Consider the following 23,805-nt stretch of genomic DNA (forward strand, 5'->3'; position numbering starts at 1 on the left):
ATGACGAGCGCAGTCAGTGAGCGAGCAGCGCGCGCGCGGACATCATCATCTGCACATCCAATGGAGCCGTGCGGACTCTCATCAAACCCCAGGGCTTTCATTACATGCATCATCACTCATATGACCTGTAGGGATGGACGACGATCTGGTGTGTGAATATGACTCCACCTGGGACACGGAGAGCGACGGGGACGAGCTGGAAAACACCGGCCGCAGCAAGAAAACGCGGCCCGCATTCGTATGTCTCTCTCTCTCTCTCTCTCTCTCTCTCTCTCTCTCTCTCTCTCTCTCTCTCACACACACACACACACACTCATCTGTGAACCACTGTTTTATTCTATATTGTCCATTGGGCGGTGTGTTTCATCTAGTGTATAACGTTATCTGTGTTGACGTCAGGCGCGCCGAAACCTCCACGCGCACCTTTTCCTCTGAAACGAGCACTAGCGGGAAGTGTCTAAATAAACCATTTTGACAGGTTATTTATTTGCAGTAGGATTACTTTTATTGTTTGCGTGTGTTTTGTAGAATAGCATGTTAGCTAGTTATTTAACGTAAGCTCTGCTGACCGGAAGTACGTCACTCGCCGCCGATCTGCACGTCATCTGCTGGGCCGCAGATGAAAACACTTTCAGTTCAGTTCTTCAAAACCACACTATTATCATAAGGATGAGCAATAATGATAAATATACTAGGTTTTTAGAACGGACTGTATGCGACTATACGTCTCAGTTTTTAATGGGAATGTACGTGGAATACGGCCTAGGCTAAAGTCAGTTATTGGTTCATTCATGGTATTTTAATCTTGTGCACCTGCTTTTTAAAATGGTGAGAATATTAGAAATGACCAATTGCAGTCTTGTGCTTCAGCGCATTCACAATCTACAACCTAACTTAATTAACTTAACCTAACTAAGCTTTGATGATATATAGCTCAACAATTGTGTTATAAAAGCATAATTTTAATTTACATAAAACTAAATAGAGGTGGTGTTGTGGAGGAATGTTTCTATCAGGGTGTGTGTGTGTCACAACACATTTACACTATCCCTGTGTCTCCGCGCTTTAGATTAGGCTCAGATATCATATGGCCTTGAAACAGTCCTGAATATGTATGAATGAATAGTTGCAGGAGAGTACGAGTCTACGACACTGATGACGGACACCTTCAAGTGGAGTACTTTTGGGGATATTTTGGGGATATTTAATTTTATTTTATCAATCAATAAATTCCACTAGAAACAAACCTTGTTGTATTATTTTAATTTAATACTGTGAAGCTGCTTTGATACAATCTGTATTGTGAAAAGCGCTATACAAATATACTTGATTTGATTTGATTTGGAGTAAGACACTACAACAATGTCATTGTGTTAAAGAAACACATTTCAAGTAGCAAAACACAGTTCACAGCTGTGATTTAAGCCAAAGGCTGCGGCCTAAAAAAGTTCAGCATGTCCTGTATTTCAATAGAAAATGTTTCAATAGAAGAAAATTCATTATTACTTCACTCTTTGGTTCATACATGTTAAACTGCTGTGGCGGCGTTGGCCTGCCACTTCTTTTGTAACTCATTTCTCTGGAATTGAAAAAGTCAATAGAAAACCAACACAAGCTACTCAAAAATTAGTGTGGTGCTGTTGGTTGCGGACAATAGTAGTCCAAAAAAACCCACTTCGAAACACTTTGAATTAAATTTAATTTGTAACATTATTTTTAGGGGTCCAACCTGTATTGTTGGGTGTCTGCGATCTGTAGTAAAAGATCCTAAACTTGCCCAAACTGGTGCCCGTCTGGGACCTTCCCAGCATGACCGTACGTAATGACACGCATGCAGGACTTCTTCCCGTAAGGGCAACTAAAAACTCATACATCTGCAACCGTTTGATCATGGAAAGTGAAATTTGATGTGTATCTTCTATAGGCAAAGTTTGATGTGTATCTTCTATAGGCAAAGTTTGATGTGTATCTTCTATAGGCAAAATCAAGCTATGAATAACAACAAAAAATAGCTTCCAGCGACCAAATTCAATTCCAGCTGCTATTAGCTTAATTTAATCATCCAGCAGATATTTTTGGGTGGCCTATATCTTGTAAGCACGAAGACAACGGGACACACGTCATGAGCTTCTGATGCTCCTCCCGAGGGACAGCATTATGAGACGTCGTTTGAAGACCTTGTTTCTCATCAGTGGCTGAACGTTGCCTGATGTCCTTCTGAAGTCAGTCATTGTCCCTTTTGGAAAGTCATGTATTTTTGTATTTTTAAGTTGCTTTATCAAATCAGTATTAGTGGAGATTCAGGACTGTTGACCTTTACATGCATTGACATGGCAGTTGTACACCAATGCTGCTTGCGACTATATTTTATTCCATTTACTACTTTCAGTGTTTATTTTATTTAATGTCTTAATGCATCTATAAGATTTACATTTCCATTGGCAGTGCAGGATGTAAACAGATGAGCTTCTGTTTAAAGCTGCGTCCACTTTTTGGATTGTAATAATTGAAAAGGGTTTGCAAAATGTGATTGGCTACAGGGAACTACAGGGATAGTCATAATAATAACCACATTTTGAGTAATATCATATTTTGATATTTGATGTTGTTAAATGCAAGAGACTTGGAACGGTCGAACCACTGTTCTCACACTCCAGCATGGATAGTTTGGGAATTGGGATGCAGCCCATTAAAGGGAGCTGAAACTAATGTTTGGGCCTTTGATCTCTGCAGTGGTCCAACTCTTCCTCCAGAAACCTCAGAGCCGCCAAGGACATGCAGAACTACAGACATGGATATCCAGTAAGAGTCCACCAGAAGTGCACTTTAAACTCGTAAAGCTGACCTGATTGATGTGATGATCTCTCTTCATCTCTTTACAGAATATCAATGAAGAGGAATGCCCAGAAGAACGAATGACCAATCTAAAGTTCTATCTAAATGAAATCAAGTCTTCGCCTGATGGTACGTCTCTGCTTCCTCTTGAGCTGCGATAGCGAGTCCCAAAGTGAAGGTGTGTTGCTCTTCATCTGAGCTCTTGTGTTGTGCTTTAGATGTGTCCATCGAGGCGTTTCACACCGAGTGGAGGACGGATTACAAAAGACTGGAGCGAGTTCATTCCTACATTCAGTGGTAAGAAGCACCTCTTTAACCTGATCTTGATTTTTTTTTTTTTTTAAATCCAGACAAGACAGAGGTACTAATCATCGGTTCAAAAAACCGCCCACAAAACCTCTCACATTACAACTTTAACATAGTAGGATGTCCTGTTACTTTATCCTCTACAGTAAAAGACCTGGGTGTTATATTAGACTGCAACCTGTCTTTTGAAAATCATATTTCATATGTTAAAAGAACAGCCTTTTTCCACCTTAGAAACATTGCTAAGCTACGTAATATGCTATCAGTTTCTGATGCAGAAAAGTTAGTTCATGCATTCATGACCTCGAGACTAGATTACTGTAATGCTTTATTAGCCGGTTGTCCTGCATCCTCAATAAACAAGCTACAGTTAGTTCAAAATGCAGCCGCTAGAGTTCTTACTAGATCAAGAAAATATGATCATATAACACCAATTTTATCATCACGACATTGGTTACCTATAAAGTTCCGTATTAATTACAAGGTATTACTACTGACTTATAAAGCCCTAAACGGCTTAGCTCCAGTCTATTTAACGGATCTTCTATCGCCCTATAATCCATTGCGCTCTTTAAAATCACTAAATTCTAGGCTTTTGGTCATACCTAGGATATCCAGATCCACCAAAGGAGGGAGAGCATTTTCACATTTAGCTCCAACACTCTGGAATAGCCTTCCTGATACTGTTCGTTGCTCAGACTCGCTCTCCCAGTTTAAAACTAGATTAAAGACGCATCTCTTCAGCCAGGCATTCATATAATACTTTTAATCTTACAGTTAAATCCGGCCTCTAGTTCATAAATGCCAGAGGAGAACTGGCCCCCGACTGAGCCTGGGTTCTCCCAAGGTTTTTTTTTTTCTCCATTAGGTCACCTGATGGAGTTTTTCGGTTCCTTGCCACTGTTGCCTTTGGCTTGCTCAGTTGGGGATATTTGGGGATATTTAATTTAATTAATCAATCAACAATACTATTGATCAGCATTACCAAACGTGGACGTTTTCCACTAGAAACAAACATTGATGTATTGTTTTAATTTAATACTGTGAAGCTGCTTTGATACAATCTGCATTGTGAAAAGCGATATATAAATAAACTTGACTTGACTTGATTAGCAGGGTTTGATGGGATTTGTACGGTGGCCCAGAAGTGCAAAACAAATCACAAATCTAAAAACAAAACAACAAATTATAAAGGCAATGAAAACACAACAACATTTCCCAAAACAAAATAACAAATCAGAAAACACAACGACAAGTCAGACAAAATGGAAAAGGTGTATGTGGCGAATGGAATACTGGCCGCTGATTGGACGAGACATCTGCCAATCGAGACTTGCAGAAGGTACAGCAGACTGGAGGAGAAAGTCGCATGTTTCGTGCTTTCTAACTTGTTCAATTGATTTTATTCTTTCCATTGCGTTTATAAATTTGTTGTTTTGTTTTGGGAATTGTGGTTTGTTTTGCACTTCTCGGCCACCGTAGATTTGTGATCTGGAAAAGTGTGCAGACGAAGTGCTCTGTAAAAGCGGGTCTGTGTTGCTCATAGGTTGTTTCCTCTGCGGGAGCCGGGCGTGAACTACATGGCAGCAGAGCTCACCAAGAAAGAGATCCAAGTGAGTCTTAGAGTGAAGCGCTGGTGAACACGGTAGCAGAGACTCCAGACGATCCTCCTGTGTGTGTGTGTGTGTGTGTGTGTGTGTGTGTGTGTGTGTGTGTGTGTGTGTGTGTACTGGACTGTGTGAAGCTGTGTCTCTCGTCCCGTTGTCCGCAGGCATTCAGGGAGAGCGAGGAAGCTAAGAGTCGTCTCCTGGATTCCTACGAGCTCATGCTCGGCTTCTACGGTCTACAGCTGCTCAACAGAGACACTGGGGAGGTGAAGCGCGCCGAGAACTGGAGGGAGCGGTTCGCCAATCTGGAGAGGTGAGGATCCTGAGACCTTGGACCAGCTCAAACCCTGGACTTAATCTGCATTAGATCTCTGTTTTGTGCAGTTGTCAGTCGTGAAGATATTGTCTCAGGTGTTGATTAGTAGTCAATGTTTTTTTTTTACATTTTCAATGACTATAACCGATATCCAAGACAAAGCTGACCAATGACCATTCAATACTTTAGACAGGTCTGGATACATCCCTGTGTGGAGACTATGAGCTTAGTAACTTTACAGATCTTACACTGGCACAAACAGAGACATTACACACTAAAGGAACAGGAAAACATTAAAGAGCTTCATATGACCCCTTAACAGATTTAGGGCCAGATTTACTGACAGCTCCAGCGCAAACCCTCTTTAGGCGTTAAACTACTAAAGACACGCAGTGTAAAACTAGCGCTGGAAAGGCGTGGACAGGGTTACTTTTGCGGCTGACCTTATTACATATGCATTTGTAGAAGTTTTCCTTTCAGACTCAGTATTTAAGGAGGAGAGTAATTAAATTAATCACGCAAGGTGATTTACTGGTGTTTGCGCCATTATTTACCAGCACGTCTTAAACCAGACGTTTAAACTAGATTAAACTGGTAGATTGCGTTGGTCATTATGTAAATGATTTGACTGCGTCTGTTCTGTAATGTGTCAGTAGATCATCGTTCTCCACTCCCATCTGTGCTTTTGTGGAATTGCGCTCGCGCTAATTTGTCCTGTTTAGTAAATCTGGCCCATAGGCTGGTATACTGAGGGCTTACAGCCATTTTTAAATAAGCTATTTATATCCATGTGACTGACGAGGAAGAGGAAGGCTGTGATACTAATGTTAAGGCATAAGGCATCCTTTTACTTCTCATTGTTTAGCATCAGCGTGTATCGGTGCCACAGTCCTGCTGAGTTTAGTTTCACCCCTGCTCCCACACACACATGTAACTGGGCTGCGTTTAACTCCTCTGGTGCTGAACGTCCCCTCGGGGAATACCCACCGCCATTTTGAAGAGCGTTCAACCTCAAGGGAAGTGTATTTGGACAGACCCTCGATTTGAGGGAGCAAGTCTGCACTTCAGGCAGATCCATCGACCACAATGCAACACGACTGTGACGTCACAGCAGACCCCCACCCCACACAACTCTAGTGTATGTGTCGCTACCGTGACCCTCATACAGTCCTCATTTCCCCACTACACTCAGGTCTGTGGGGTCCGGTCAGACGCCACACATTTACAGAGCGAGTGGGGAAAAATATACAATTTTTTTTTAATACAAATGATATATCGTTTTTTTATTTTTTTTTATTTACTTCTCAACTATACATTTATGCTGTGTTTTGGGGGATATGTGGTACTGTTTTGCTATTTACCACAAAATTACTGCAAAAACACACACCATGCAAAGATAATGAAGAAAGCGAGGGGAAGGGCATGAAACATGGATTAAATGTTTCAACCCTGTAGTGTTCAGATAATCCTGAAGGACTTGATTAGCTTGATCATGTGTGTTTAATTAGGGTTGAAGCTGAACTCTGCAGGACTGAGTTTGGCACCACTGCTGTAATGGCTATTACGCTGCTGCTTTTTAATTATTATTAACTCTGGTTTGCAATTCCAGCACACTAAATAAAACTATTGAAATGCTGAGCTGGAGTATAAAGACACAGGTCTCATGTTTAAATGTACTTCACAATTTCAATAAATTGACCCTCTTAGTTCTGCAAGTTTTCCATGTTTTCTTATAGATATAAATCGAATGTGAGTCAATTGAGCTGTTCCTAATAAGCCCACTTGACAAAAAGGTAATTTGGCTGATTTTTTTTAATGTGGCTATCAACAGCTTTTAGTAATATTTGTTTATTGCTTATGTTTGTGAGCATCACTCAGGCAATGCCTAATGAAATCAATTCATTTTTCAATTCATCTTTAAAATATCAAGATACAAAGTCGTATCAGGTTGCAACAGATTTATTAATCTCTTATTTTTAACTTTTTTTTATTTTTTATTAATACTAAACCAGTGTTTTTGTCTTTTTAGACAGCAAAGTGACTCAGACAAAAGCAATTAAGTCGGCTCCAAATCAGAAATGAAATGACAGTAACAAACATGCATTTTCTACAAAATAAATAATAATAGTTATATTTCAAAACTACAAGTGGGCTTAAAGGGTGTAACTGTAACTGACTGATTTTTCTCTCTTTTTTTGTGATTGTGTCTTTATTTCACACATAACTGAAAAATAATGTAATATTTGCTTTCAGAAACATGCACAATAATCTGCGGATCACCCGGATCCTCAAGAGCCTGGGAGAGCTGGGGTTTGAGCATTTCCAAGCCCCTCTTGTGCGCTTTTTCCTCGAGGAGACCCTGGTCAGGAAGACCCTCAGCGGCGTTAAACGCAGCGTACTCGACTACTTTCTGTTCGCCGTGCGGGACAAGCGTGAGCGCAGGAAGCTGGTCCGCTTCGCCTTCCAGCACTTTGAGCCCAAAGACAAGTTTGTGTGGTGCCCCAGAAAAATCCAAAAACGCTTCAAGAAGAAGTCCGAGAAGCGACAGAACTCTTTAGCTGGCAGCGGAGAGAGCGCAACCACTGACGAAGGTCATTCACGATACAAACACAAGGATGGAGAAGACGCAAGCGAGCCCAAACACAGCAAGCCAGTGGGCGACGGTACAGATGCAAAGAAGCAAGGCGACGGTGACTCCGTAATGAGAGATGACTCTGAGAAACCCTCTGAGGGCTCACCAGAAGATCATGAGCCAAGTCCAGATGCTCCTCCTGTAGAGTTACCGCTCAATAATGACACCAGTGCTAACAACGGAGAGATCGTTAGCCTTGAACCAAGCAGTGCTGAAGGAGGAAAGCTTCCTGAAGTCACTCAAACAGCCGAGAGAGTAGAAGAGGTCTCGAACCCCCTCTGGGAATGTGTCGCTGGATCTACTGCGGGATCGAGCGACTGCGACGACTCTCGGGATGAGATGGACAGTCCGGCCGACTCGCAGAAGGAGCTTGAGGAGACCGCCTCAGGGACGAGTGCGGACAGGACAGTGACTGACAGCCCTAAACACAGCTCCCCGGCACCGTCTGAGAAGGGTCCCGGGCCGGACTGCGGCCCAGCAGGAGAACACCAGAACAATGGAATAAACGGCAACCAATCAAACGGATCAGAGAAGGAAGAGCCAATGGATATGGTGGACATGAGTTCATAGCTCACCCATGAATTCCTGAATATAATGATAACGCACTGAAAATGGACACTTTATAAACTTATTATAAGATGAGATGATGATTTGACCTGTTGTTTTCTAAAGAGGGGGTTCATTCAAAAGGCTTGTGTTGTCTGTGTATCAGTTCAGTTAACGGGAATGTTATCGTAACCTGCAGTGGCAGGGTCTTCTTATAGCTGGTTTATTCTTGGCTGAACGTTGATTTGTCCATGCTCTCAGATTCAGTTTTTCCCCAAGATTTGTTTTTTAACTGAAACTGTGAAAGAAGAATGTCATTTTTACATTCAACTAATAAACAACTATTGATAAATATTTCCATAGTGAATACATTTGGTTCGGATACTGTTTTTGAGCAGATGTGCTGTATTTCTGCTGATGTTGTCCCAAAACATGTTTTGTTGATTACTCTGGGCTGTTTTTCTCAAAAGCACCGCGAGCTAAGTTGATTGTAGGGACCATTGATGGCAATTTAGGCTTCTGGGTCTTCTGGGAAATGCAGCCCTGAACTCTGATGAAGGGGCTTGTCTTTTATGAAGCTAATGGAAATGGCCAAGTTCAAAAATGTTTTAAATCTGCAATGATATAAAATAGAATCATTAATAACTAAATAATCTCTATGACCAGAGTTTGTATAAATCAGTTCCTTAGAGACTCTCTGTATGTTCAGCACATGCATCAACTCCCAACTTAAAATTAAAGCTTTTTACCTTTTTCCACGTGACCTTAAATGAAATATTCTAGAATAATAATAATAATAAAACTAATGTTACCGTTCATATATTGTTCTTTTGTTGCTTTAAAACAAATTTATCCTGTTTTCTGCACACATGATTATATGCTTTTTAAAGTAATAATTAAAGTGTACTTTCACTTGGCTTATACTTTCATTTCTGCATTTCATTAATAATAAGGGAAAGGTGTATGTTTTGTACATTTTCTGTTCTTTAAAACTGAGCACTAATCCTTTTCCAATTTAATAAGGTTTCAGATCTGTCAAGTCTCCTGAGGTCAAGCGAATCATGAGGAAAAGGAGACACAACTGTAGTTAGGAGTGTTTTGTAGCTCATGCAGAAAATGTGAACATCATGCTAGTGATTGTGAAGGATCGCTGCCGCTTGGCTATTTTCCCAGCGCTCACCGTCTCTCACTGAAATAATAAGGTTTTGTTTCTTTGCCTATCAGCCTTTGGAAGTATAAGGTAGACTACATAGTATGATGAATGCAGTTTCTATGTAGAAACTGACAATATGGTTTGATGACTGAAATGAATGAAAATTTGTAAATATAAATAGTCACTCATTTTATAAAATATTATTATCTTCGTTTATGAAACATGCATGATGGTAATATAGTTCTTTGTATTAGTACTTTAAAATTATGGTAATAAATAGTGTGGTATATGAATATATTTAGTGCCATGGTATAATATAGGGCTGGACTGAGCCTTACCTACAGAATCCAGCTTTGCTCTGCAGAAGTGACACAGAAGCTGCATCTAAAGCGGGATTTACATTTATTTTCACAGGTGCCATAAATGCATTTACACTGCAATTATAATTGCATTAATATTATGATATTAATGTTTTAAATGTAACAATTTTATTATGGAAACTTAATGGTTGAAAAAAAAAGGAATGATGATACTTTTTTGAAGCAAGTGACTCCCTGAGACTCAGTTTACAATGCATACTCTCTAGAGTAGGTACTTACTTTGTAAGCACTAAAAAATATGTTCTACATTCATGTGAAAAAGAAAGTACACCCTCTAAAAAAAATGTATGGTTTTACGCATCAGTACATAAAAGGATTACAATGTAAAGATTATTATTGTGTACATAAAGATAAAGAGATCAGGGCAAGATAACCTTGCTCTCTATAATACTCCCAGTTCATTGAGGTTTGCGGGCATCTGTTTATGCACAGCTCTCTTAAGGTCCCGCAGCAACATGTCAGTAGGGTTGAGGTCTGGACTTTGACTGGGCCGGGTGTAGATTTGCTGGTGTGCTTGGGATCATTGTCCTGTTGAATGGCCCAGGTTCGGCAAGCTTTAGCTGTCGAACAGACGGCCTCACGTTTGACTCTAGAATACATTGGTATGCAGAAGAGTTCATGGTCGACTCAATGACTGAAGGTGCCCGGGTCCTGTGGCTGCAAAACAAGCCCACATCATCACCCCTCCATTAGCGTGATGGACAGTTGGTATGAGGTGTTTTTGCTGATATGCTGTGTTTAGTTTTCGCCTTACTTGGCGCTATGCATTATGGCTAAACATCTCCACTTTGGTCTCATCTGTCCAAAGGACATTAATCCAGAAGTCTTGTAACTTTGCAATTCTAAGCCGTGCTGCCATGTTCTTTCTAGAGAGAAGAGGCTTTCTTCCGGCAACCCTTCCAAACATGCCATACTTGTTCAGTCTTTTTCTAATTGTACTGTCATGAACTTTAACTTTTAACCTGTTAACTGAGGCCTGTAGAGTCTGAGATGTAGCTCTTGGCAGTGCACGGTCTGACCTTGGGGGGAAATTGCTGGGATGAGATGATTGACAGCTGTCTTTAATGTTTTCCACTTGTGACTTATAAATAAGTCAGATAGAATAAATGGTATGTGTATTTGGCGTGCTGTCTGAGAGCAGGGTTCAGAGCTATTTGAGGTATTTGGCCCAAACCCAGAGTATCTGCCCGTATTCCTGGCTTTTGTAGGAACAAGCCGAGAGTGAGGAGTCGGGGTGGTGATGCTGAAAACTGTGTATATATATAGGCTTCCTCTCATGCTGATAGGATAGATGTGGTAATTACTGATGATGAGTTGATTGGATAGATCATTTAAATGTAAAACATAATTTCACAAGTTCAAGTCAGTCACAAGTCAGAAAGAATAAATGGTATGTGTATTTGGCGTGCTGTCTGAGAGGAGGGCTCCGAGCTCGGTATCTGGCCTGAACTCAGAGTACTCCCCAACTAACGTGTGACAGCAGCCAGAAAATGATGTTGATAGCCCCCTAAAAACTTACCAAGCACAAAGCTGAAAGTGTGCCAATCGTAGGAAGGCGGTTCATTGGATCGGGAGGGCTTCTTGTGTCATCGGGTGAGAGTTTGATGGTCGTGGCATCAGGAGGGTGAGCCTCACTGGTAGTCGGCTGTGGGAGGTTGCACATAGGTGAGCTCTTGCGGGAGCAGGAGAGGTGATGTCAGGGTTATACGGAGAAGCGAAGCTCTTGCGGGAGTGGAGATGACACTGCTGCAGCAAACTTGCTTTCCGGCTTGCGTTTCCCAACTATCCAAAAGATAAGCTGGACGCAGAGCTGAGCTCCTGCTGGAGTGTTAGAGATAACACGGCTGCGGCAGTGGAGTAAGTTTGGATGGAGCAGTGCGGCTCGTCAGGGGAGGCACAGCCTACTCAAAATTATATAAAAGTGTATTTCTGGTTTGTAATTTCACCTCTGTAAATGTAAACACCACGCACTTCTTCCCAGAATGTGCCGAATCTGCGAAAAGCGAATCTGAGGGGATAGAGAAAGGGAGGGAGAGGCAAATCCATAGCCGGAGACTTGTGCCTGGAATGTTGAGAAAAGTAACATGGTAGAGGAGGCTTGCTTCCCTTGGTATATCAGCCAATCATCGACAAGACGTAGATTACGTGATATTAGTTTGAACTGCTACTGCTGATGTAACTATGGAGAGTAGAGATATTGAATATTTGATTGCAAACAAATTGACTAAACTACTATTCAAACAACAGCTACAAAGACCCCCTGCCTAAGTTGGATATAGGCTACAGCAATCAGCTTCACTAAACGTCCAAATGTGCTCTTTTAACACGCTCTTTTGACATTTAAAAGGACAGAAGGATGGCTATTTTGCTTCAAGTGATAGGGTAGGACTAGGTGAGGTAACTTATATTTGTATTGTCTTGATTTCTGTGCTGTTTTCTATAAATATTCAGGTATATAAGTGACCATAAAAGCCATTTTAAAGTAGTAAAAAATGAGACCGCTAAAATTTTGTGTGCCTCCTCTATTTTAAAACCCACCCGCCGCCACTGGGATGGAGTAACTGAGCTCCTGCGGGAGCAGAGGAGATAATACTGCTGCAGCCGTGCCAGCTCTTTGGATGGAGAAACGGCACTTCTGTGGGAGCTGAGGGAGTACTGCTGTTTCTGCAGTCAATAGTGAAGTTGGTTCCTGCATGTGCGAGTGGGTGGATGCTGCTGCGGCAGTGAGAATGAAAATAAATCTATTTAGTGGATTGATGAAGTTAAAAGTGGATCAGGTGGGCCTGTAGGTTTGGATGTATGGGAACAAGCTGGTGTTAAAGAATTTAGCTGAGGAGTGTTTGTTGAGCTTTTTTGATGTGGGAGCAATTTGATCGAATCCTGAAAGCCTCCGATGTCCAGCGCTTAACTACTTGGATCTGCTGCTGGGAAAGGCCTTTTTGGGCAGCTGGCTCTTTGAGGATTGTTCTCAGCTGAGATCTCTTCAAGCACTTGCAAGATAGCAGGGCAGGCAATCTATCCATGACACTGCAACATGCTACATGTCTGCAAGCCCAGCGTGTATCACTAAGTTGCTGGAGCTCCCTTGATACACCATCATACATGTTCCGCTGCACTTCAAGCCATTTCTGATGGATGAAAGATCCAGACAAAAAGACACAAAGTCTTTCCAACAAAGAAAAGAGATTGCCAGCATCAGGCACACGTTTGATGGCATCTACTATGACCAGGTTGAGATGGTGTGCACTGCAGTGCACATAAAATGCATGCTTGGCCACTGCTTTAATTCTTGCTTGGACACCTGAACTGGCCCCACTCATTACAGCTGCCCCATCATACCCCTGACCTACCAGATTTGTCTTGTACTCCAAACCATACTTTTCCAAGCAGCCAATTATTTTCTCAGTTAACCCAGCCGCATCCAGCTTTTCTGCCTCTTGACATTTTAGAAAGCTCTCACAAATCAGACCATTGAAATAGTATCTCAGGACAATTGACATTTGCTCTTTTTTCTGAACATCTTTAGTTTCATCTACGATGACAGAAAATTGACCACTCTCTTTAACTTCCTGCATGATTTCCTCTTTTACCATTCCTGCCAAACAAGCCAGTATTTCATTCTGGATGGTTTAGGAGGTTGCTGTTCAAATCTTATTTTAACAGTGGGATCATGGTCGCCCAACAAAACCTAACATGGCTAAAAAAACACCTCGCCTGTCTGAGTCTGGAGACTCGCAGTGACTCCGCTGAGCTCGATTTTCAAAAGCAGACAGGAATTTCAGCCAGAGTTTTGATGTATTTCTGATTTTCTGTTACCTTTTTCTGGTAATGTTCATCCATGACACCCAACAGTGAGGTATTTTTGTCTCGCATCTTTTTGTTCTTTGCCCATGTTCAAACTACCATTGCTCAGATTTCTCAGATTTGGCATGAGAAGAAAACCCACTATCTTTAAATGTAGCCTTCTTCCAATTACTGTTCCCTCAAAGGAGGTAAAAACACACTTTGGAGTATCAGGGAGAGAAAAGTGTCTACAAGCAAAACAGTAGCAGGCATCTCTTGTCTGTGAGTATTCAAGCCATGGATGATTTTTGTACCAGTCAGCACAGAAGCTCCGCTGGACTCCGCCTTGGAAGGTCTTTGGGAACTGTAGTTTTGACTGTTTGACTGTAAATTTTGATATATCTAAAATGCAAAATAAAAATGTTTTAAAGTAAAATAAAAATCACTTATTTTCAAATGCTACAATATGAAGCAAACATTGAACACTTAAAAGTTTATTTACAGCTGCCTGAAATCTCTATTATATTTAACATATAGTTTCTTTTAACATAGATCTCACCAGTATCGGTAACACTTTATTTTGATGGTCCCTTTTGAACATGCTGTTGACTATAAGTAACTTTGCAACTATATGTCAACTAACTTTTACTGGAGTATAAGTAGACTGTCTGCTTAATATTTGCAAACACTTTATTGTGATGTTCCTCCAGCAGAAACTCTACTGACTATAAGTAATTTTGCAACTACATGTCAACTTATTCTAACCCTAACCCTACCAGTCTATTAATACTTAACTAACACTCTAATGAGAGTTAGTAGACACGTAGGTGCAGCGTTACTTATAGTCAACAGAATGTGTTAAAGGGACCATCAAAATAAAGTGAAACCCCAGTATCTAATAACATAAGCACTTAATGTAACCATAAGCAAGGTAAACATATATTGAGCTGTGGTCCTTTACATGATAAATTATAGGTTATTTAAATAAAATAGGTTTTGCCTGTTTTATGATAATGTAAAAATTTTTGAAAGGCACCATGAACACCACATACCATGGGCACACTGTAAAACCTAACAGTAATATTAACTAAATACAATTGAGTTCACAGCACTCAAATATTACCGAAACTTGAATGACTGAAACAGAGCTCAAACTGAATGAGTTATAGAACATTTCTAGATCCCAGAATGATAATTGTATAATTAAGTGAATAATAAAGTGATGATTGAGCATTAGTGATGAGCACCTGCTGTTAACAAGCAGAATCACTGAAGGAAAGAGAAACACAAGAACTACAACTGACTTCAGCCACAGCAAAATCAACTGGAGATAAAAGAAGACATTAAATATCTCAAGATCTCAGCAGAGGAGGACTAAACAACTCCACAAACAGCATTACAAGCTTCACTTATTAACCACTTTGACTTTATTACTGCCATTCGTCTACAGAAGTTCTTATTAGAATTAGCAAAGGTTTAGAAGTTGATGATTTGAGTTTCATTTAAGGTCACCATGATGGAGATCCGCGTTTACTTTAGTTGAGCTCTTGACCCTTGACTTTTGCACTTAAGATTTTCTTTGGCTGCTATAATTGAGTGTTTAAAAAACATATTTGTTATGGCACAAAAGACAAGGAAAAGTCTGATCGGGTGTTGATGGTGAAGGACTGATGATGACAATCATCATTTAGTGGCTTGATTCACTGATTTCATTCAGAGTCTGATCTCTGATTAAAAGGGCATCATATTAGTTTTACTCAAAACTGTGATTCTTCAGCATAAGAGCTAGCCATGTTGTGACCATCAGATAATATGAAGGATTTTACAAATAGTTGTGCACAAAAAGTTTCACAGAAAAGGTATTGCATTATTAAGACTCACACAGACATCAAGAATCAGCATATGAATCTCAACAATGGTGACCATTAAAAAATGATGCATGCTGGGTACTAGCATAATACAAAACTTATCCATGGCTCCCAGCATGCATTGCGGCATAAATCATTTTTTAATGGTCACCATTGTTGAGATTCATATGCTGATTCTTGATTACTGTGTAAGTCAACATAATACCATAGAGGTTTTTAAAATCTGATTATCACAACAATGGGCCTTACAGCAGAATCAGTTATACTATAATGAATAATACAAGTAATACATCACCTGTCTAATCAGAGATTAGGCTCTGGGAATGATCAGAGAATCAAGTCACTAAATGATGATTTTTATCATCTTAACACAACCACATGCTCATATTTTCTTTTGGCATATGTGCCATAACAAATGTGTTTTATAAACACTCAGTTACAGCAGCCAGAGGAAAAACTGGTGTTATAAAGTCAAGGGTCAAGAGCCCAACTAAAGCAAACACGGATCACTATCATGGTGTCTTTAAATGAAACTCAATAAATCATTATCATCTAACCCTCTGTTCATTCTCAATAACAACTTCTGTAGACGCATGACAAAAGTCAAACTGTTTAGTAATAAGTGAAGCTGGTAATGCTGTTTGTGTAGTGGTTTAATCCTCCTCTGCTGAGATCTTTAGAGATTTAAACATCTTTTATCTTGAGTTGATTTCATCTAAGGCTGTGGTTGGAAGTCAGTTGTAGTTCTTGTGTTTCTCTTTCCTTCATTGATTCTGCTCGTTAACAGCAGGTGTTAATCACTAATGCTCAATAATCACTTAATTAATCACTTAATTTATTGACTGCAATGTATATCTACTTTTAGTAAACTCAACTGAAATAAGTTCAGAGTACTCATAACTATTGTTTTTATAAACTTAATTGAATTGAGGCAATCGGTTTCCTCACATGTAATAAGTTAGCTTAACTTGTTGGGTTTTACAGTGCATTGAAACCATTGCAGATATTCCAGAAAACGAAAGAGCTGCATGTACACACAAATCGGATCTGATACACAGTGTGGACGTCAATAATTTTAGATCAGATTCGAATAGAAAACACAAATTATTGGATTTGGACTGACAGTGTGAATGTAGCCTTATTTGGAGAGCGAGATGATGCACCTCCATTTTTCTGCATCCGTTTTGAAAGTCTTTCACATATGTGGGTATTACAGCGTTACCAAAGCAAACGATGCAGATAGGTTGGTTATTTCTGGACACATCTTATTTGATCACTTGCAATTAATAGTGCAGACAGTCTACCTGTAAAAATCAAATTTGAGGAAAAAAAAAAATCTAATTTGCCTGCAGTCTGAGTCCTTTTTGAATTGACCCCACTGATGTAATTGCAACAATTTGCAACATTTTAGCTCAAAAGTTGTCGGTAACACTTTATTTTGATGGTCCCTTTTGAACGTGCTGTTGACTATAACTTTGCAACTATATGTCAACTTTCATTGGAGTATAAGTAGACTGTCTGCTTAATATCTGCAAAAACTTTATTGTGATGGTCCTCCAACAGTCACTCTACTGACTATAAGTAATTTTGCAACTACATGTCAACTTAATCTAACCCTAACCCTACCAGTCTATTAATACTTAACTAACACTCTAATGAGAGTTAGTAGACACGTAGGTGCAGCGTTACTTATAGTCAACAGAACGTGTTAAAGGGACCATCAAAATAAAGTGAAACCAAGTTGTCATATTGTGAATATATATATTAATGTACATGAAATCGTTTATATATATATATATATATATATATATATATATATATATATATGTATATATATATATATATATATATATGTATATATATATATATATATATGTATATATATATATATATATATGTATATATATATATATATATATATATATATATATATGTATATATATATATACTTAAGAAATTAATTTATGTTTTCTTAAGAAAATATTTATGTTAAGAAATAGTTGGTGTTTTATGTCTGTGGTGGGTGTGGAAAAGAGGGAATTCTACTACTATTCTAACTCATTTCTGTGTGTAAAGGTCACGCAGGTGATTGCTGATCTGGCATTATTATACAATAATATTATTATTGATGAAGATGTTGCTGATGCTGATAATGATTACGGGGGATGGGTTGCATCTGATGATCATGAGCTCTACAGTAAACAGTGTAACTCTGAGCATGTCCCGCAGAGCTCATGGCATGTCCACCCCCTCCGCGGACTCCGCGCTGCCCCTTTATCTGCAATCATACTGAGTGTGAGAGTCACCCAGCACAGGCTGAGCACAGGACTGAGGAGGACAGGAGCCATGGCCGTGTTCTCTGCGCTTCACTTACTCTTTCTGTTACAGCTGGTAACATCGGCACTCGCCCAGGTAAGAGATGCGGGACGATCGACTATTAACCGGCCGCTTCTGCTAATGCTTGGGATCTTCATTTAACGGGTCGATTGATTGCTGCCTATAATAATATCCAGGCTGAGAACTTTAGCGCATTGTGGAAACAAGATCAGTTAACATCAGTGGGTAGCTAACGAGTTTGTATGTATGAAAGTATTCACCTTTTCGTTTATAAACGCTTTTCAATGCATTGTGGACTTACTGTAATGTACGCATTGTAAAAGTAAAAGTGCAGCGATTTCTACCTGACCCTTCAATATGATTTGTAACTTCAAGTTAACGTCAGATATCTTACTTTAATAAATCTCATCATTTAGATGTTACAAAGTGAGGAAAAAAACAGTTTACCTTACGAAACATTTTTTTCACAGTGTAACGTGATCGCCACACAATGGCATCTTTGTGAGAAGTTTGCAGTGTTTGCCACTAAACTCATGTCACTTCATTTGTGCTCATCTTTGTTGTTCATTTTCTGCCTGAATATTTAAAACTGCCATTTGAACATGTGACCAGTTAGTTCACTCTGATAAACAGATTTATTTTGAGTTTTTAATTTTAGTTTGGACAGGAGGGCAGATGTTTCCCTGGGAAACATACATTAGCCTATATGAGCTGAGAACAAAACACCTGTGGGATTTCTTTCTGTTGTTTTTACATTTCCTCTTCTGATTATTCTCATTCTTGATTTTGTGTTTGCATCTGTTGCAGAGGCCGGGTCCTCGAGGCACACTGGGAACGCCGGGGCCACCAGGACCCCCAGGGAAAGATGGCATCGATGTGAGTTTAGACACAGACACATTATATCTATATTCCATTCCCTTTATTAGTGTTTATTTGCTTCACATTTTAGCCGAAAAGCGAAAGGAAAAAAACTTCTAAACATTTGTTTTTGACAGATTTTAAAAAATGTCATTATGTGAATTAAATAACTCTCATCATTAATCTTCACGATTGGCAAGGTCAGGGAAAAATTATTTCATTTTCTAAACACCGTTGTATTGCAATGTAATGGTTTAACTGTTTAGACAAGCCATGAATACTTACAGCCGTTTACTTGTTAAAGGAAAAACTCTCAGGAATTTACGCATGCAAACGATGAAAGCTGTGAATGTTTCCTCAGTAAACGAAAATCTGCTTAGCGCAGGCTGTGGCAGTGCAGTGACAGAGAGCCCATTCATTCAGCCTCAACTCAAACACACGCGTCTAGAGTTTCCCCGACCCCCTCCAGCTCACTCTCCTTCTCTCCTCTCAGTGTTATTCAGCTCAGAGCAGCTTTCCAACACAACCTATGTTCATACAGACACACATTATGACTGCAGATGTGTGTCTAATGTAGCTATGATTGAGAAACTCAGACACTGTAATCTCTGCAGGGAAAACCTGGCCCTTCTGGACTTCCCGGAAAGCCTGTGAGTATCTCCTGATCTTCTGTCAGATCTTCTCGTAACATGTGAATCCTAGCACTGATTTACTTTGCTGGTGCAGTGCTAAAGATGCCTCACATCTCTGATGATTCAATGCTTCTCTATGTAGATTTTGGATCAGTAATGAGGTAGACTAGAGTGTGACGACAGCAGCCAAAGCAGATTGCATTATTCCCTGCCAAAGACTAAACATGAATCTTTTTTGTGAAGATGCAATAAATAACATGTAAACATAAAATCGAGACACAGATCATATAGTGTAAGATGCTGTTTTACATCAGTTTGTGTTTGGATGGCAGGGGCCGAAAGGAAAAGCAGGTGGCCCTGGGGCCGCAGGGAAGCCGGGACTGCCTGGTCTTCCTGGTGTGGATGTAAGTCAAGAAGTAACAGCAGCATTTTCAGTGGCACACACAAACTCTGGGGGATTTTTAACCTCATTTATATAAAGGAAATCATTTAAGCACTATAAATGTTGGCGTCTGATCATGAAAACGTCATGTCCTGTAGGGTTTGACCGGTCCGGACGGTCCAGCTGGCAAAGATGGACCCCCAGGAGCAGCAGTAAGTAACTCTCTGTTTTTTATAAGTTGAGTAAAATGAGTCCCTCCACACCTGAACATAACCTGTTCACCCACATTTCAGTTTGGAAGTGTCGTTATGGCTAAAGCTCTTCTACTGTAGTATTTGTCTCTGAATCTCTTTTTTTTTAAGGGAACCTATAATGCCCCTTTTTACTAGATGTAATATAGGTCTCTGGTGTCCCGAGAATGTGTCTGTGAAGTTTCAGCTCAAAATACCCCACAGATAATTTTTTATAGTATGTCCAATTCCCCCTATTTGGTTTGTGAGTAAAAACACGCCGTGATCGTGTGTGTACCTTTAAATGCAAATGAGCTGCTGCTTCCTGCCCATTTTCCAGAAGAGGGCGGAGCCTTTACAGATCATGCTTCAGATACTTCACAACAACAAACCTGGAGAATCTTACGCAGCTAAAATGTTAGAAATTATGTTTAATTAATAAAGTTCTACCCAAGAGTCTACCCAGTCAGTGCGGAAGGAGGCTTATACAGAGCCGACTAACCTCTGTTCTACGACTACAGTCTGCGTTTTTCCAGCATCCCTCCTCCATCCCAACTCCTCACTCTCAATTATTCCTATCCTAGCCAGGTATGGGGGTGGGTGCTCTGGGTTCGGGCCAAATTCCCAGCTCAGAGCCCTCCTCTTCGACAAATACACATATTTTATACTATATCTGATTACATGTAAGTGTGAGCTCCAGTTTTGTTCTTGTGAAGTATCCGAAGCATGAGCTGTAAAGGCTCCGCCCTCTTCTGGAAAGGGGGCGGGGAGCAGCAGCTCATTTGCATTTAATTGTACCAACATGATAACGGCGTGTTTTTGCTCACACCAAAATAAGGGAAATTGGACATGCTATAATAAATGAATCGCCAGTAGTGGTGTTCTGCCTTACATGTTCAAACCAGAGTCGGACACTGATGGGAAGAAGTTACAATGTTTTTGAATGGTTAGTTGATGAATTTATGTAGTTGCTGTGGAGTTAACTTTATTCAGCTTATCGATTAGCATGTTCCGTCATGATCATCTGTGAATTGTTGTACAGGTGCTCATGTAGGATGTTGGTATCGATCCATCTTTCAGAATCAACTTTTGTGCAGATCCAGCGTTGAACTGACCCTCGTTTGCCACCAAACTCCTTTGTAGTTTTGATTTTCAAACAACTTTTTGTGGTCATAAATCATGTCTTCAGCACAGTGTGCAGCCACCAGCAGATCCTTAGGCAGTTTTAATGAGGATCAGGTGACTTCAGATGAATTCCTCCTAATCCAGCTTGGAATGTGAAGTCCTGTTCCCACCACAGGTTTTCTTTTAATTAGTTTCTCGGAATCAGCTGAAATCACCATCATTCTGTGTGGCTGATAGCAGTGAGCTGTGAATTGGGAAGTTAATGTGATATTAAATAACAGAGAAAATGTGTTGCATAATAGATGACATTAGCTGACACTGAGCCTCATACTGAAGGACGGGATTTACATTACTGTGATCCTCATTATGAGGCTATTCGGCGAGAGGCGTACTGTTGAGAAATACTATTATTTCTATTATCAACCCAATTTTGTGTAAAAACAACTCCATCTAATCAAATAGTGAGAACAAAATGAATTGTCACATATGGAATGTTACATAGAGAAATGTTTTGTTTACGACTAAATTTCTGTATATAAGAAATCTAGAAGAAATAGATAATATGATCAAAAGCGTAAAGGCTGCAGTGTTTGGTCCCGTTCAGTAAACCTGCACCCACAGCACTTCACAGAACACCCGACCCGACCCGAACCACACCTGAAGTCAATCTACCACATCAGGTAGACAAAAAATATTCATTTCCTCATGTAACTCAGGCAATCAAACCAAAATTAGGTAGTCTGAGTTGATGCATTTAAGAAAAATAGACACGCAGGCCAACACCATAATAATTAACAGAAAACAATAATCTGTTAATAACAAACTTCTACGTACATCATGTGAACAATCATACAGGCTATTTTGAACAAATGTGCATAAATCACACCATAGGCTACACATACCCTATAAAAGGTCTACTCTCCATAAATCAAAAGAATAAATATGAGCCTTTACTGTCATATAATTTCGGCAATATAGGCTATTTTAGCAGATTCACCTCATTTAAATGTGGTTGTCTCTTGTAAAACTCTGCAGTGTGACATGGCCGTTGATCCTCTTAGCAGCATGAAAAAAAAACATATTAAAATTGTGATTAGATTATATACAGAAAGCGAGTAAAGAGCGCTCCCTTTATATCAACTGAAGCTGTCAATCACTTAAGTCGCAGCTAGGGTTGGGTATCAGTTGAATTTTAACGATTCCAATTTCGATTCTGCTTATCGATAACGATTCTTATCAATTCCTAATTTCGATTCCTATAAGGTAAAAAAAACAAAAACAACTTAGATATCATTCACATTTAGTCTTATTGCAAAACATGTATTTGTAGCTGAATATCACGAATAAACATCAACAGGCTAAAGAACACTTAAGTTTGCCTGTGGTTTGCAAATACCATAGAAAAACAACTTGTCTAACTAATATACATTTCAAGCATTATTAAAGCATTATTAAACACAAGTAAACACTCAGTAATTAAAAAAGAACAAAATAAAAAAATAGCAGTCACAACAATAGATACAACTGAACAAAGATATGATTGAAATAAACTGTTTTAAGATTTTCAGGTGTTCAGGTTCAGAAACTGTAATCAAATGTAAAATAACACTGCACTTTATAAATAAAATATACATTACAAATATAGTTCCAAAAGTTATTCAGCCAAGAACGAGTGAATTTTCTCTTTATCTTTTATTGTTTGATTAGTGTTATTGTAGAGACGGCAGCAGGAATATTAGGCTCACGGATCCAATATACTGTTACACACGCCTGCAGCTCTGAGAACAGCGTGCGGGTCGTCTCGCGCTTCAATGGTTTAAAATCACATCGAAATGCCCACAAGGGAATCGATAAGAGGAATCGACATTTTAATTTCATAACAAGTATCTGATTCCTGACCTCAATATTCGATTCCCAACCCACAAATAAGCACGGGACCGTTTGAGAGCAGCTGCCTATCGGTGGGTATCGAATTGAGTCGAATTAGTCTTGGCTATTGGACTCACAGTCCGCCCGTGCCTATTGATTCCTGACCATCACCCGTACCACAAATGACAACGTAAATATTATTCCACCCATTACATCAACTATTAGCGGTTCACCCGGCGGGCTGGTTAACCCCCTGCATGCCCTTCCGTTACGCCACTGCCTGGAGCTATAGTGTTCACAGCTGACTGTGGGATGCATGAGAACGAGTAGTATGTCACTCACAGCACAGGCTCTGTGTGCAAGAGCGTACAGTCAGTTCTGACGCTGTGAGTTTGAGTGGTTCCTTCATTGGGAAACTGTTTCTGTCGTCTGTTTCTCAGCTGCCAACTGAGACTTACTATTATTATTTTGTTGTTTTTGTAGGGAGACCCAGGACCCCCCGGACCAGATGGACCCCCTGTATGTGCCAAACATGAGTAAAGCCACTGTAAACACAGTCATATGACACTTCAATCACAGGATTAAAAGAGAAGTTCTTCTGTCACACCTGAAAAGTGTAGCTTCTTTATCATATGAAAGTCTCATAAACAATTCAAACCGACACCATTTTCTCATGCAAACAGACCACCATCATTACTGACACTCTCAAAACATCAGGAAAACTTACTTGCACTCTCAAAACATCAGGAAAAATGCAGTATGATGTCATGATAACAAACATTCCCAGGGCTATTCATGAGATGTCCTCTCTTGTCGTCCTCAGGGCAGAGGCAGACCAGGAGCTCTGGTGAGTACAGCCTGTCAGAAACAAGGAGAAGAGGAAGAATTAGCCCAATAATGGCCCTGCTGTCTCAGTTCATGTGCAGCCACCATGAACCCGGGGCCT

General features: G+C 39.9%; 2 protein-coding genes across 2 annotated transcripts in view; both read left to right on the plus strand.

The window, feature by feature from the left end:
- ogfr (opioid growth factor receptor) lies at positions 1-9,060 on the plus strand. Its single transcript, XM_084098137.1, has 7 exons — positions 1-238; positions 2,734-2,802; positions 2,883-2,964; positions 3,054-3,132; positions 4,688-4,754; positions 4,913-5,061; positions 7,318-9,060. The coding sequence occupies exons 1-7, from the start codon at positions 134-136 to the stop codon at positions 8,264-8,266; spliced, it is 1,500 nt and encodes a 499-aa protein (XP_083954263.1). The 5' UTR covers positions 1-133; the 3' UTR covers positions 8,267-9,060.
- Positions 9,061-17,709: 8,649 nt separating this feature from the next.
- Positions 17,710-23,805, plus strand: part of col9a3 (collagen, type IX, alpha 3) — a 28,265-nt gene continuing 22,169 nt past the window's right edge. The window contains exons 1-7 of the mRNA XM_084098136.1: positions 17,710-17,838; positions 18,571-18,639; positions 19,236-19,271; positions 19,586-19,657; positions 19,794-19,847; positions 23,343-23,378; positions 23,683-23,706. Of these exons, the coding sequence (XP_083954262.1) occupies positions 17,773-17,838; positions 18,571-18,639; positions 19,236-19,271; positions 19,586-19,657; positions 19,794-19,847; positions 23,343-23,378; positions 23,683-23,706 (357 nt within the window). The 5' untranslated portion in view covers positions 17,710-17,772. The remainder of the gene's footprint in view (positions 17,839-18,570; positions 18,640-19,235; positions 19,272-19,585; positions 19,658-19,793; positions 19,848-23,342; positions 23,379-23,682; positions 23,707-23,805) is intronic.

The sequence above is a fragment of the Abramis brama genome (genome assembly GCF_963993115.1).
Source record: "Abramis brama genome assembly, chromosome: 22".
NCBI lineage: Eukaryota > Metazoa > Chordata > Actinopteri > Cypriniformes > Leuciscidae > Abramis > Abramis brama.

What these genes read in the sequence shown, in the direction of transcription:
- ogfr (XM_084098137.1), top strand. Translation starts at nt 134, where the DNA reads ATGGACGACGATCTGGTGTGTGAATATGACTCCACCTGGGACACGGAG. An exon ending in GTTCATTCCTACATTCAGTG is followed by an intron (nt 3,133 to 4,687) that starts GTAAGAAGCACC and finishes TGTTGCTCATAG; the next exon opens with GTTGTTTCCTCTGCGGGAGC. An exon ending in CGGTTCGCCAATCTGGAGAG is followed by an intron (nt 5,062 to 7,317) that starts GTGAGGATCCTG and finishes ATTTGCTTTCAG; the next exon opens with AAACATGCACAATAATCTGC.